The sequence below is a fragment of the Ranitomeya imitator genome, chromosome 9, assembly GCF_032444005.1.
Source record: "Ranitomeya imitator isolate aRanImi1 chromosome 9, aRanImi1.pri, whole genome shotgun sequence".
NCBI classification, from domain to species: domain Eukaryota; kingdom Metazoa; phylum Chordata; class Amphibia; order Anura; family Dendrobatidae; genus Ranitomeya; species Ranitomeya imitator.
Window position 1 is genome coordinate 29,130,502 of NC_091290.1, and position 13,984 is coordinate 29,144,485.

A 13,984-nucleotide genomic window follows, 5' to 3' on the forward strand; every position below is an offset into this window, starting at 1 on the left:
TTAATTTGCTCAACCAAAAGTTATCTATCCCTCCAAATAGAAGCATTCACGACCAATTCAGGGAAGACAAAAGAAGCATTGAAACGTCTTTGTTTTCTGGAGATAAGAATGATGCCGCCAGGTCAGGCTATGCGCATTCTCCCTAACAATATTATACTGATACCTTTATATGCAATTAGGACAAGGTTCCTGAGATGAAGGGCTCAATTCATTGTTACACTTGCGTTTTCTCATTGTCTAATTTTTGGTGTTTTTCTCCTGTTCTTCATTTGCGCCTAATTCTTCTTTTAATTTGCGTCTATTTTAAGTCCGTGTTATAGGTGATCATATGGTTTTTTTAATGTTTGTCATCGTGGTTGTGTTTTTTTCTTTTCCAGATATTTCAGCCTGATTCATCAATTGCATTTTGTGCTACTTTTTATTATAAAATAGCGCAAAAAAAAGGTAAAATTAAAAGAATTTTCCTTTTTGTGCAAGATTCGCCAACCAGCATGCACCCTGTTGAAGGAATTGGTGCAAAAAATGACACTGAAAACCTCAAGACAAAATAAAAGAAAAGTGACTTGGAAAAAAAAAAGCAAATGATGAATTTGGCCCCTAGGGTTTAAAAAGATTTATTTTTATTAAAGTTAGATAGGACTTTAAAGGTATGTGCACACGTAGAAAGCTCCTCTGCGGATTTTTCAGCTGCGGATTTGATAAATCCGCAAAGCAAAACAGCTGCGGTTTTTCCTGCAGATTTATCACGGTTTCTATTGCGGATTCCGCTGCGGTTTTACATCTGCAGTTTTCTATTGGAGCAGGTGTAAAAACGCTGCGGATTCTGCACAAAGAATTGACATGCTGCGGAAAATAAAACACTGCGTTTCCGTACATGTGCACTGCGGATTTCGTTTCCCATAGGTTTACATTGTACTCATGGGAAAATGCTGCGGATCCGCAGATGCGGAAACGGTGCGGATCCGCAGCAAAATCCGCATCGTGTGCACATACCCTAAAGCAGAGGTCCCCAACTCCAGTCCTCAAGGCCCACCAACATGTCATGTTTTCAGGATTTCCTTAGTCTTGCCCAGGTAATAATTGCATCACCTGTGCAATGCAAAGGAAATCCTGAAAACATGACCTGTTGGTGGGCCTTGAGGACTGGAGTTGGGGACCTCTGCCCTAAAGGGGATCGGGCAGGTCTCGTAATCATCCTCAACAGCTGTTTCGGTACAGATTTTTTAAAAATCTGATCTAGTATTTTATGTAGTTTACTGAAATTGTACTATTTGAAGAAACAACTTTTCAGATTCCCTTTTAAATTAGTAGATCAGAGTTTGATAAGAGTTTGAACATAGTGTGATCAGATTTTCTCGGAACAGAAGATGAAAAAAAAATGTTTCCATCTTCTCCATTCTGTGCAAGTCTGTGAAAATCGAACCGCACTCAGATATCATCAGAGTGCGATCCGTTTTTTTTTGGTGGACCCATTGACTTGCATGGCCAAGTGCGATCCGATTTACAGATGCACATCGTGCATACTGCCATTTTTGCTTCAAACAGACTCAGTCCAAGTAAAAAAAATTGGCCCCATAGAAAAACATTGGATCCAGCGCAATCTTATGTTTTGCTGACTCGCACTCGGATCAAAAATACGGTCATCTGTACAAGCCCTAAGGATAGTCCAACTTCAAAGTTCTGAACAACTCCCTTAATGTGGCACATGTGTTATATTGTATAACCCTATTGTAATGGCTCTGTTCGCACTTGGTTAGTTTCCCCTAGGGCGCAGACAGACGGCAGTATTCCTCCTGCGAGGGTCGCATCGCAGTGCCCGGACTGGCCCCTCAAATGAGAAGGTCAGGAGAGCCGACGGTCAGTCCGAGGATTGCGATGCCCTCCTCGCACGAGAATTGTGCCCGTCCGTCTGTGCCCTTACGCTCAGTAACCTGACTATCCCGTTATCAGCCCAAGTTATTAATTTTTAGGCTTTCTTTGAGTTACTTTGCTCTTTTTCCTTTTTTTTTTCTTGTGGCATTCAATGACATTTTTTTTTGCTCCACATTCTCCAAAATGTCTCCTCAAGCGGGGTTCATAAATTCTGAGCAAAACCAAAAATGTTCTTTTAGTCTTTATTCTGTTTTGCATCTTCTTAGCACAAAAAATGAAAATATCTGCTTTACATAAAATCACTCCAGGGTGCAGGAGGGGGGAAGCTACATTTGCACAAAAATTCAATTGATGAATAAGCCAAAAACATCTGGAAGCCCAAAACCCTGTCCACAACAGTGAATGTAAAAAAAAAAAAAAAAAAGTAGAAACGTAGAAAATAGACTCTTAAAAGAATAGGGTGCAAATGAAAAACACCAAAAACTAGACTGAAAAAAAGGGCACAAATGCAATAATAGACAATACACTATGACCGTTATTAAAATCCAGGTTTTATACTAATGTGAGCATTTTTTTTTTATTCCTGTATACTATAATTTTGTATGTATTTCAGAAAAAAAAGAGAAAATAGTGACTAAATGATAAGATATAACATGTAATAGTAAGATTCTTTGCTGATACATATGAAATGATGAAGACTGTGTAATGGGAATTGTGCTTACTGTTTTTGGAACGTTCCTGAGCAGAGGGTGCAGGAGACAAGGTCTCTTCCTGGGCAACGACATCGGAATCAGTCATTTCCGCCTGAGGCTCCTCAAAAGTGTCATCCATCATCTAAGAAATAGAAATAGCTTCTCTGCTTAATACAATGACATTGGGGATTTTATGTAACGAATAGTACACACGCCTGAATAATCCCTGTACTTGCTGTAAAGATACAGCTCTGGAAAAAATTAAGAGACCACTGCAAAATGTTCAGTTTGTCTGATTTCTCTCTTTATAGGTATATTTTTAAGTAAAATGTAAATTGTTCTTTTAGTCTATAAACCTCTGACAACATGTCTCCGAAGTTCCAAGCAAAAAATTTTGTATTTTTTTTTCTGACAAAGAAAAATGGTCAAAAAAAAAAAAAAAAAACCCAATGCTTTCAGACCTCAAATAATGCAAAGAAAATAAGTTCTTAATAATTTAGAAACAACAATACTAATGTTTTAACTCAGGAAGAGTTCAGAAATCAATATTTTGTGGAATAACCATGATTTTTAATCACAGCTTTCATGAGTCTTGGCATGCTTTCCACCAGTCTTTCACACTGCTTCTGGCCCCAAAAATTAAGCAGTTCTTCTTTGTTTGATGGCTTGTGACCATCCATCATCCTCTTGATTACATTCCAGAGGTTTTCAACAGGGTTCAGGTCTGGAGATTGGGCTGCCCATGACAGGGTTTTGAGGTGGAGGTCTCTTAATTTTTTTCAGAGCTGTATTTGTTTCTTTATAGTTAATTTTGTTCACTGGCCGCAAGATGTCGCTTTTGTTGAACATGGTTAAGGGACTTTTAGGAGGGTTATATAAAATGAAAGGAAGCGTGGCCATGTTGTGCAGGGTCTGCAGGAATGAGGGGTGAGTGAAGCTGTGCTGGAGAAGGATCCAATTATATCCTCTCGTGACAGCACCCCTCTGAGTTAGAAGCGGCAGCGGATTGGAGCTGAGCTGGTCCGGGATCAGAACCTGTCCTGATGCGAGGGAATTCCTGTCGTACAAGCTGTTAAGGAACAAGGGTTTGGGACCTGGAGAGAGAGGTGCTACGCCCCGTGAGAGAGTCACGTCACAAGCATCCTCGGTATTGCTTACCGGCTGGAGGAGCTCTGCCGGCGCGTGCTGATTATTTTGTTCGGAGCAGACCCGACGAAAGGACTCTAAAGCCCACTGCGACACGGCAGTAAGTGAACGTGCACGCATAACAATATCTTTTTAGCGCCAAGAGATACAAGGCCTATAGTTAGGTATATTGACTTCACGGACCACATTATTTTGCGGTTCAGTGACTGAATATTCTATGCTACTCTTTGGTGCTGCCCTAGCATGCAGCGAACGCCAGACAAGACTTGTGCTTCCTATTTGTCTGTTGGAAGAGGAGTCTCTGTGGAACAATCTAAAATGGAGCAATGGTTCAGCTCCAACAGACTTTGCCTACGACACCTTTGCTGACATGTATGTAAATATGGTTAATTTTGGAATATTCTTAATATTCTTAATATATTCGAGGATGGACTTTTCCTCTCGTTTTCTTGAGAGTAAACCGGAACGGGTGGGAAATATTTGATTGGGAAATAGATATAGAAGTATATATTCTTAGGATTGTGAACCACTGTGCTGAACCGCAGGTGAGCCCGTGCTGTGCACTCATTTAATTAAACCAGCTTCTCTCAGGGCGTAATAAGGTAACGGCGGCCGGTTCAGACGGGCATGCCAACAGGTAAATTTACACAGAGAATATAACAGAAACAGTTATCTTGGGTGCCGAGCTGTTCAGCACAGAGGATATAGCCTTCTGGCGAAATATTTGTTTGATGCGTTCTCTTGGTGTGGTGATCAAAACCGAGTGGGAATAACTTCATCTCTAAGTAAAATAGTTACAGAAAGCGGACTGTGTGAAATTGGTTCTTTTCCCGTCTGTATCTGGAACAACACCCTTGGTGCATGATTTACACGACCCAACTCATGGCAGCCCTACCATTCAACTGTCTGAAGGGGCTATGCGGCCCCTTTATTGCCAACACCGATCCTCATTGCACCACAAAGTATTTTTCGGCTACGTTCCCACTCTGAGTAATTGGTAAGTTTTTGACGTTGCAAATTTTCTGCACTTATTATGTAAATTAAAAGAAACAAAAAAAAGTCGATACACCTCATAGTGGGATGACTTTTATGCTTTTTTTTCAATCAAAAACAGTGTTTACTATGTACTCGTATGTTATTTATACAGTACGAGCTATTACTTTTGAATTACAGCAGGGTACTGGCTCATTTTGTTTCTATCTTAGATTTTATTATTTAAAATTAGATTTTTTGATCACGAGGGTATTGGCTCTTGTTGGAATGTCATGCTGCTTTGTTTTTCATATTTCCTGGTATTTGGATTGACAAAACCTTCTTGATACAGTCATGTGCGGATTACATGCTTTTATAACGCGTTTCTGCAGCATGTGTTTTTTACCCCCAGATTTTCTGCATCTAATGCGATTTCAGGGGAAAAATCTGCACCTAACCCTAAGCGTGCGGCAAAGAAAAATTGACATGTTGTGGATTTCAAAAATGCACCGCGGGACACTTCATGCCTCATACAAATAAGAAAAGCACAGCGGGTATGAGAGTTCTATAAATCACATCCACTTTGCTGGAACAGTAAGACGCTGCGTTTTTTTGTGTAGCGAAAATACCCAGTGTCAAACAGTGTCAAAAACTCATAGTGGGAATTTAAAGGGAATCTGTCTTCAGGTTTTTGCTACGTAATCTGAAGAGAGCAGAAGATAGGGGCTGAAACACTGATTTCAGTGATGTGTCACTTATCAGGCTGTGAGCTGTTGTTTACTTACAATGAAGGCTTTATCACTAGGACATTATCACTGCCCAGACTGGCTGCCTCGTGCCAAGCGGTCCAACCACACCCCCTCATCTGATAAGCAGCTCATTGTCCATAGACAATGTACATACAGAGCCTGGTTTTCTTAGCTCTGCTATATCTAAGAACTCTTATTGTGTCACAACTGCTGCACCCAGTAAACTAAGTGACACATTGTTGGAATCGGGGTCTCTTTTGCTAAGTTATACTGTTTTTAGATGATGTAGCAAAAGCCTCGTGACAGGTTCTATTTAACCTTAGTAATAGCTGGTCTTGATATTGCAGGTTTTTTTTTCCAATCACTTAGAGGGATTGTATCATCTTCTGCAGGAGCGCACTGCTCCCCTGACACTTGGATTTTTGCCTTTTGGTAGGCAGTTCTTTTCAGTTTAATTGACAGCTCCGATTGACAGTTCAGACCCAAACTGTGTGCTCTCTGATGCTACTATATGAGGAATGGACTGGAACAGAAGTTGGTTAGGATCAGGCGCTAACAGTGCACTCCAAAGATCCTGGCAGTGCACTCCACTGGCCATGTTCAGAGCAGTGCTTACAAGCTCAATCAGAAAAGAGGTGATGTAGCCTAGGCAACAAATCGTAAACAATAGAATAAAAAAAGCCTTTATTCTTGAGAACTGAGAGGATTTTAATAACAAATAAATTGCAAAGTTGCTGCTTTGTACAAGCCCTTTGCCATTTTTACTTTTTATGATGATATGAATAACCCTTTAACAGTCAGACCCCCAGAAATCTAATACTGCTAGCCTTTCCTAAGGATATCTAATCATAGTAACATAGTAACATAGTTAGTAAGGCTGAAAAAAGACATTTGTCCATCCAGTTCAGCCTATATTCCATCATAATAAATACCCAGATCTACGTCCTTCTACAGAACCTAATAATTGTATGATACAATATTGTTCTGCTCCAGGAAGACATCCAGGCCTCTCTTGAACCCCTCGACTGAGTTCGCCATCACCACCTCCTCAGGCAAGCAATTCCAGATTCTCACTGCCCTAACAGTAAAGAATCCTCTTCTATGTTGGTGGAAAAACCTTCTCTCCTCCAGACGCAAAGAATGCCCCCTTGTGCCCGTCATCTTCCTTGGTATAAACAGATCCTCAGCGAGATATTTGTATTGTCCCCTTATATACTTATACATGGTTATTAGATCGCCCCTCAGTCGTCTTTTTTCTAGACTAAATAATCCTAATTTCGCTAATCTATCTGGGTATTGTAGTTCTCCCATCCCCTTTATTAATTTTGTTGCCCTCCTTTGTACTCTCTCTAGTTCCATTATATCCTTCCTGAGCACCGGTGCCCAAAACTGGACACAGTACTCCATGTGCGGTCTAACTAGGGATTTGTACAGAGGCAGTATAATGCGCTCATCATGTGTATCCAGACCTCTTTTAATGCACCCCATGATCCTGTTTGCCTTGGCAGCTGCTGCCTGGCACTGGCTGCTCCAGGTAAGTTTATCATTAACTAGGATCCCCAAGTCCTTCTCCCTGTCAGATTTACCCAGTGGTTTCCCGTTCAGTGTGTAATGGTGATATTGATTCCCTCTTCCCATGTGTATAACCTTACATTTATCATTGTTAAACCTCATCTGCCACCTTTCAGCCCAAGTTTCCAACTTATCCAGATCCATCTGTAGCAGAATACTATCTTCTCTTGTATTAACTGCTTTACATAGTTTTGTATCATCTGCAAATATCGATATTTTACTGTGTAAACCTTCTACCAGATCATTAATGAATATGTTGAAGAGAACAGGTCCCAATACTGACCCCTGCGGTACCCCACTGGTCACAGCGACCCAGTTAGAGACTATACCATTTATAACCACCCTCTGCTTTCTATCACTAAGCCAGTTACTAACCCATTTACACACATTTTCACATAATCAATTTAAAAAAAAAAAAATTCTTTATAGAGTAAATTCTTGCATGAAATGAATCTCACCACTTCATCTCTTGATGGATCTGGTTGAGGAATAATGTCGGGTGGAGCCAAATCCGCTTTGTTGAACCTTAAAAAAAAAAAGAAAATAATAAAAATCACCCACTTTATAAAAAAAAATCTACATTTTGATCATTATATCTCAACATGATGTCAGTACACAGTCACTGAACCAGACGGGTTACAATTGGCTGTTAGGATCCTATGGCAAATCTGATTACTTTTTAATAACTTGACATTTCAGTCATTTCCTTACTGTACCAGTATTAGAATTGTCAAATCAGTAGAGTTACTTTACACTTTAAAGTGTCTTTTTTTAGCACATAAGAGAAAACTAACCGTTCTGTGCTGGATCCAATTTTCATCCATTTTTAGACCATGTGTCAATTTTTACCGTCAGTGTTTTATTTGTTTTTCTCATAGGCAAAACAAACCCCAAACATTTCCAACATGTTTTTTTTCACTATATGGAATGTAGAGAAGTTTCGCTCACAACAAGCGCTTCTTCCTGGTACCAAAGAGCGAAACGGCTGTTGTTTGTACCTTTTAGTATTCCACTGGCTACTGTACACGTAGGAAAATTTGGAATAAAATCTATTTACATTTTTAATCGGTTGAGTGCGCAGTTTATTTTCTCTACACTGTCTGTATAGCTGGACCGTCTATATACTTGCTGAGCACCACTTGATTATAAAGGGATAACTGTCTTGTGGTGTTCTGGTATTTCTCTTCAATACTGACCTTTTTTTTTTTTTCACTGACCTATTTATTGCCGAGTTTGAGCTGCAAATCGGATCAAAAATGGTACTCCAAATGGCTATGTTCATTGCAGCTGAACGCAGGTGATTCGACTGGGGTAAAGCCGGGGTTTGGAGGTCACTTACATGCAAGAGGTTAAGACAAATCCCCCAGTAAAGTGATTTGCAAAGTTTTATAACTTTCCATCTTGGAAAAAGGCTTATTTTAAAGTCCTCTGAGGCTGCAGATTTCTGGTGGATGGTGGACCATCCGATGTTTTTGGAGGCCTCTCCCCAAAGAAAAGGATCTGACACTCTGAATTTCTGACTCCTGATTGTGGCAGAAGCTTTCTCCTCTCTACCCATGGAGACATATGAACGCTTGGCCAAGCTGAGCTATCGTATGTGGGGGAACCGAGAGAGATAGCTGTCTGTCGAAGGAACGTTTGGCTGCCTGTTAGGCTACGTTCACATTTGCTTGTTGGGCGCTGCGTCGGCGACGCGAAGCAAACAACAATGCATGTGCACAACGCTGCGTTTTGCGACGCATGCGTTGTCATAAGATCACACAGAGCAGGAATTTCGGCGCAGGGAAAACGCTACAAGTAGCGTCCTCTGCGCCCTGTCTGTGCTTCTATATGACGCATGCGTCGTAAAATGCAGTACAACGCATACCGGCGCATGTCCATGCGCCCCCCATGTTAAAGATAGGGGCACATGACGCATGCGTCGGTATGTGTCGACGACGCTGCGCCCAACAACGCAAATGTGAACGTAGCCTTATCTAGTCCATTTGACCAGTTTAAAAACTTGAAGTAGCCTTTACAAAGTTCTTATTAGTATATTGTAGCATTGCCAATGAGTGGATTTCATTTCTTTTATTCTTTATTTATGATATTATGCTACCTGAACTCCGTCCTCTCCTCCTGAACAGATAAGGTGCGCAGGATGCTCTTAGTCTCTGGAGCGGTTTCGGCTTTTCTCGCAATCACGTCCTCCTTCTCTATGTCTCCTTCTGAGCGTCTCATAATTCTCTGTTCTTGCAATGACTTTACATATAGCTCGGAGAAGCTCCTATGGACCATGTACAGCAAAGGTTAGGACTCACACGACACGTGTAAACACGACTTGGCGCCTCCATCTATACTTGTACTTTTCTTACCTGCGGGGCTTCCCGGCTTCATCAGGAGGCAGAGTGGTTACCGTTACTTTTTTGGCACGAAGGAAAAGGCTGCGAACATCGTCAGGGGTCAACGAACAGAAAGGTTGACCACAGATGGCGACAAGCCTGGCCCCAGGACACAACCCTACAGTCTCTGCCATGCTGAATCTTTCCACGTCTATCACAAAGCCACCAGAATCGGCATTAAAGCCGAGCTGCCCAAGACCGTTCCTCAGTAGAGGGATCTCACGGGTCTCACAGCCACCGGAGACGACCTACAGAGACAACGGGGACACAAACCGTGCATAAAACAATTTATGAGATAGAGATATTGTTTTTTTTATGTGATTCTGTCTATTACTTTTGAAACACTTTTTGTCTTTTCACATTCTGACCGTATAATTCACCTTCTTTTTCCTAATTTGATATTGTAAAAAAATCTCCCAAATAATATTAAATCTAACAAACATTTTGAACTGGGGGAAAAAAAAGTAAAATAATATTGAGAACTGGAAGAGGGAAACTATAAAATTCATTTATAATCCCAGATCTGCAGAAAAACTGATTTTAATCCCTTAAAAATCAGGACTTAAAGGATTATCCCCATTATTGTAAATAGACATTATCTTATAAGGATTGCAAAAAGAAGCACTTTTGTAATTTGCTGCTTATTAAAATTCTCAGCCGTTCTTAAAATATCAACACTTTTCTTTGTTTACAGTGGTCGGTCTCCAAGGCAACGTGTTGTAAACAAATGGAAAGAAAAGTGTTAATATCTCAAGAACGGCTACAAATTTTAGTAAGCAGTAAATTGCAAAATTGTTTATATGTACAAGGACTATCCAACAATACTAGAGTTGGTGTGAATGGATTCATATAATCCAGTCCATCGGCCATATCCGCGATCTGTGGTCACTGGCCGGGAGCCATGAGAACAGCCTCTTATCTGTCGACATACGCAGCTATTATTTTGATTAGCCAGCCCGACCTTATCGTTGTGGCGTGAAACACGTGATGTCTCGCCAGGTCATCTGATCTAAACAGCATCACATGCCATCAAGTAAAAGAATATTCTCACGGCTCTTATCTACTGGCCACCGGCATTATTGCATCTTCTGCATTTCAACTGTTGGAACTATTTTTTTTCGTCTTTTCTCATCCTGGTAGCTGTATAAGACCTTGTTTTATTCAGAAAATGTTTTACTATTTTCAACGCTTTTTGTTCATATAAATTGCTGTTCATATAAATGTTTTACTATTTTCAACGCTTTTTGATCATATAAATTGCTGTGTAGTTTGTAGAATTTTCTATTTTGATAAGAACATAGAAAACAGAGTTTCGTTTTGTTTGACATTGTTGTCTTTTGTGTTTTATAGTTTTTTACGTCACTCACGCAAAAAAATTTGTTGATTTAACTCGTCAGGTTATTATGGTCGTGTGAATGCTTAGGACATATAGTACTTTTATTTTTATGTAAAAAAAAATTGTGGTTTCACCAAATAATTTATTTATTTTATACTCATTTTACATTTCTTATATATTTTTGTTACAGGTTTTTTTTTATACATATTTATATTTGTTATATAATATGGTCCAAAAAGGACACAAAAGACCATTACTGATTATTATTATTGTTCAGTTTTTCATTATACCCAGGACCTGCCCTAGTTTTAGGAAAAAACAGCCTCCTATGAAGATAGAAGTCAAGATTGTCCACCTCTAGGGATAATATTGTTTATTGCTTAAATGCATATGTTTGGGTTTAAAAATAATTTTTGCAATTCATTGTCTTTAAAAATTTTGCACCACTTTGCTTTTTACAGGGTCTTTTCCCGTTACATTCAATTTTGATGTGGTCTGAGGTCATATATCAACTGAGTGGAGCTCCGAAAAAGACAGATAAATGAGTCAGAAACTCTCATAATAATAATAATAAAAAAATTATCTCATTGATCCTTCAGAATGAGCTCACTGATAGATTATCAGTTAACCCATTGTACAGCCAGTAATAGACAATGCAACACAGAGGCTATAGAAGGCAAAAGGTGCAACATTTTTTAAAAACCACAACTACAACAATTATTTGTAGCCAAAAACAAATGCATTTAAGAAAAAAAAAATTACCTCCCCACCTTTAACTATTTCCGAACTGCACATACACGATAAACAGCCAGGCAATAACTACATAGTAGAGCAGCTGAACCTGATCGAGCAGCTGTGGTAGCTGGGAGCTGGCTGTCGGACATTGCCGAGCTGACCAATGAGAAGGCAATGATGGTTGGTTTGTTACCGTATCTGCCTTCTTGATCGTTGTATACACAGCTGAACAAGTGCTGTGAACAAAGTATATATGAAGCACTTACAGTGCTTCCTCCTCCTGACCCAGTGGTCATGTGATCCCTGGGCAAAGGGATGGAACTCTGCTAAATTTCCTCTGTAACTGGGTCTAAGGCCGGGGTCACACTGGCGTATTGCATCCGATGCGAGATCATCGGATGCGATATGCTAATGACACTCAGCTCCTGCTCGCAGCAGAGCAGGAGCTGAGTGTGATGCGTCTGTGCTCCGATTCTCTCGCACAGGGAGGATCGGAGCACAGCTGCGGAGGAGGCGGAGAAATGAATTTCTCCATCTCCTCCATTGCTGGGGTCCGCTTATAGCGTACATCACTCGGATGATATCCCAGTGGTGTGCGCTGTCTCACTCACACCCATAGGCTTATATGGGTGCGAGTGAGCCGAGAGTTTTCCTGCGATTTCCTGCGATTGTCTCGGACCGAGGAAAACTGCCGACAAAAAGTCGGCTGCTGGGAGCTGCCCCATATGGTAACATTGGTCCGAGTGCAATGCGATTTTTTTATCGCATTGCACTCGGCCGTATTACGGTCTAGTGTGACCCCGGCCTAATACACCTACCCAGTTACAGCTGAAATCAGATTAAAAAACAAAACAAAACATTTTAATGTTGAAATGACCTCCTAAAGGTATTTTATGAGCTTATGGGCGTGCACAATATGTGAAATATATGAAAAATGAATACATAAATAAAATGTTTAAAAAAAAACTAATTAAAAAAAGACAATGCCAATAAATATCATTAAAATCCCCGCATCCGTAAAAAAAATGTGTCCGATATTTAAAAAAAAATGTTAATTAAAAGCAGAACAATTTTTAAAATGTATTTCAGCGGTTCTTTTTCATTATAAAAAAAAAATCTGAAAAAACATTTACTTTGCTTTCCCACAAATATCGACTGATATTGGCAAAAAAATAAGAAAAGAGAGAATGAAAATAACATAAAAATTAGGTTGCACGGATTATGAAAAAAAAATGACACCATTATTTGAATATCCGAATGAGAACATTTTTTTTACACTTGTTTAAATAGCAACACACGAAAAAAAAAAACGAAAATGTCCCTTGTCAGATATGGGGGTAAATGGCCCAGTATTGAATAGGTTAAATTCAATATTAGCACGGTATAAAGTGAGCTGTTTATCTCCCTCTAGTGGTGGCTAAAATCATATCTTTTAATTTATATCAATCTAAATGATTGTTCATTAAAAAAAAAAAAAAAGCATAAAATTTTTTTTATGAAATAACCAGTATAGAATTTTGATTCTCAGAACTGTGCTTAAAGGAGCTGTCCAGTACTTTATTATTAATGGCTTATCCTTAGGATAGGTCATCAATACCAGATCGGTGGGAGTGCTATACCCCGCTTAGTTTTGCAGAGCTGAACAGAACAGCTCCATCACCTGCATAGTGGTCATGGACTGGTACTGCAAGTCCGCCTCTATTGAAATGAATAGGTGTGAATCTGCAGTACCTCCCTGTGACCACTATGCAGTTGATGGAGCTGTGCTTTTTCCACACTGTACAAAGCACATATGGCTGGCAGCGGGAACAGCTAATGGATGCTGGGTGTTGCACCGACACTTATCTGATATTGATCGCCTATCCTAAGGATAGGCCATCATTATTAAAGTATTGGACAACCCCTTTCAATCGTGTTTTGACCCTGACTGATCCTCTCCTTGCAAGTGCATGTGATTTATAACTGGTTGGGTATGGCGTTTCTATTCTGATTGGTCATATAATCAAGGCTGCAGATTAATCTTGTACTTGATGCACGGAAATACCGGACTTAGCCATTTTGGTCCGCTTAGAATAATAAACGTATTGTGCTGTCGCCTGCATCCTGAATCCTTTCGTGTCCTTGGTGCCATCAATTCTTGCAGATATGACTACACTATGACCTTATAAATGCTGTCCCTGCAATAAAGTCTATTAACGAAGAGGAAGCCATGTTGACACATTTCTGATATAACCGACGGCATAAGTGCTTGCGCTACAGCAGAATGTCAGGATTGATTACCGCTGCACTTTTTACAACTGATCTGATTTAACAATACGTCCCTTTAACAATGACTATCCTGCATTATAATAAGCTCGCTTCCTGAAATCTTATTTCCTGTTTTTTATCATACAAATTTCCTGATTTCTACATTCGTAAAGGAGTTGTTTCCTAGAAATAAAAAATAGCTGATCCTTTCCCATAATGAAAACACAATAGTGTGGAAATGCAATGTAGATGCCGCAGAGAGGATTTCAGTTTGCGGGAATC

The 13,984-nt window shown here is 39.8% G+C and overlaps 1 protein-coding gene across 5 annotated transcripts in view; it reads right to left on the bottom strand.

The window, feature by feature from the left end:
* SIPA1 (signal-induced proliferation-associated 1) overlaps positions 1-13,984 on the bottom strand; it is a 96,207-nt gene that overhangs the window by 25,758 nt on the left and 56,465 nt on the right. For all 5 annotated transcript variants that reach the window (XM_069739863.1, XM_069739867.1, XM_069739866.1 and 2 more), the window contains exons 8-11: positions 9,358-9,632; positions 9,102-9,269; positions 7,462-7,528; positions 2,595-2,706 (exon numbers count right to left, since the gene is read on the bottom strand). In XM_069739863.1, coding sequence (XP_069595964.1) covers positions 2,595-2,706; positions 7,462-7,528; positions 9,102-9,269; positions 9,358-9,632 — 622 coding nt within the window. The remainder of the gene's footprint in view (positions 1-2,594; positions 2,707-7,461; positions 7,529-9,101; positions 9,270-9,357; positions 9,633-13,984) is intronic.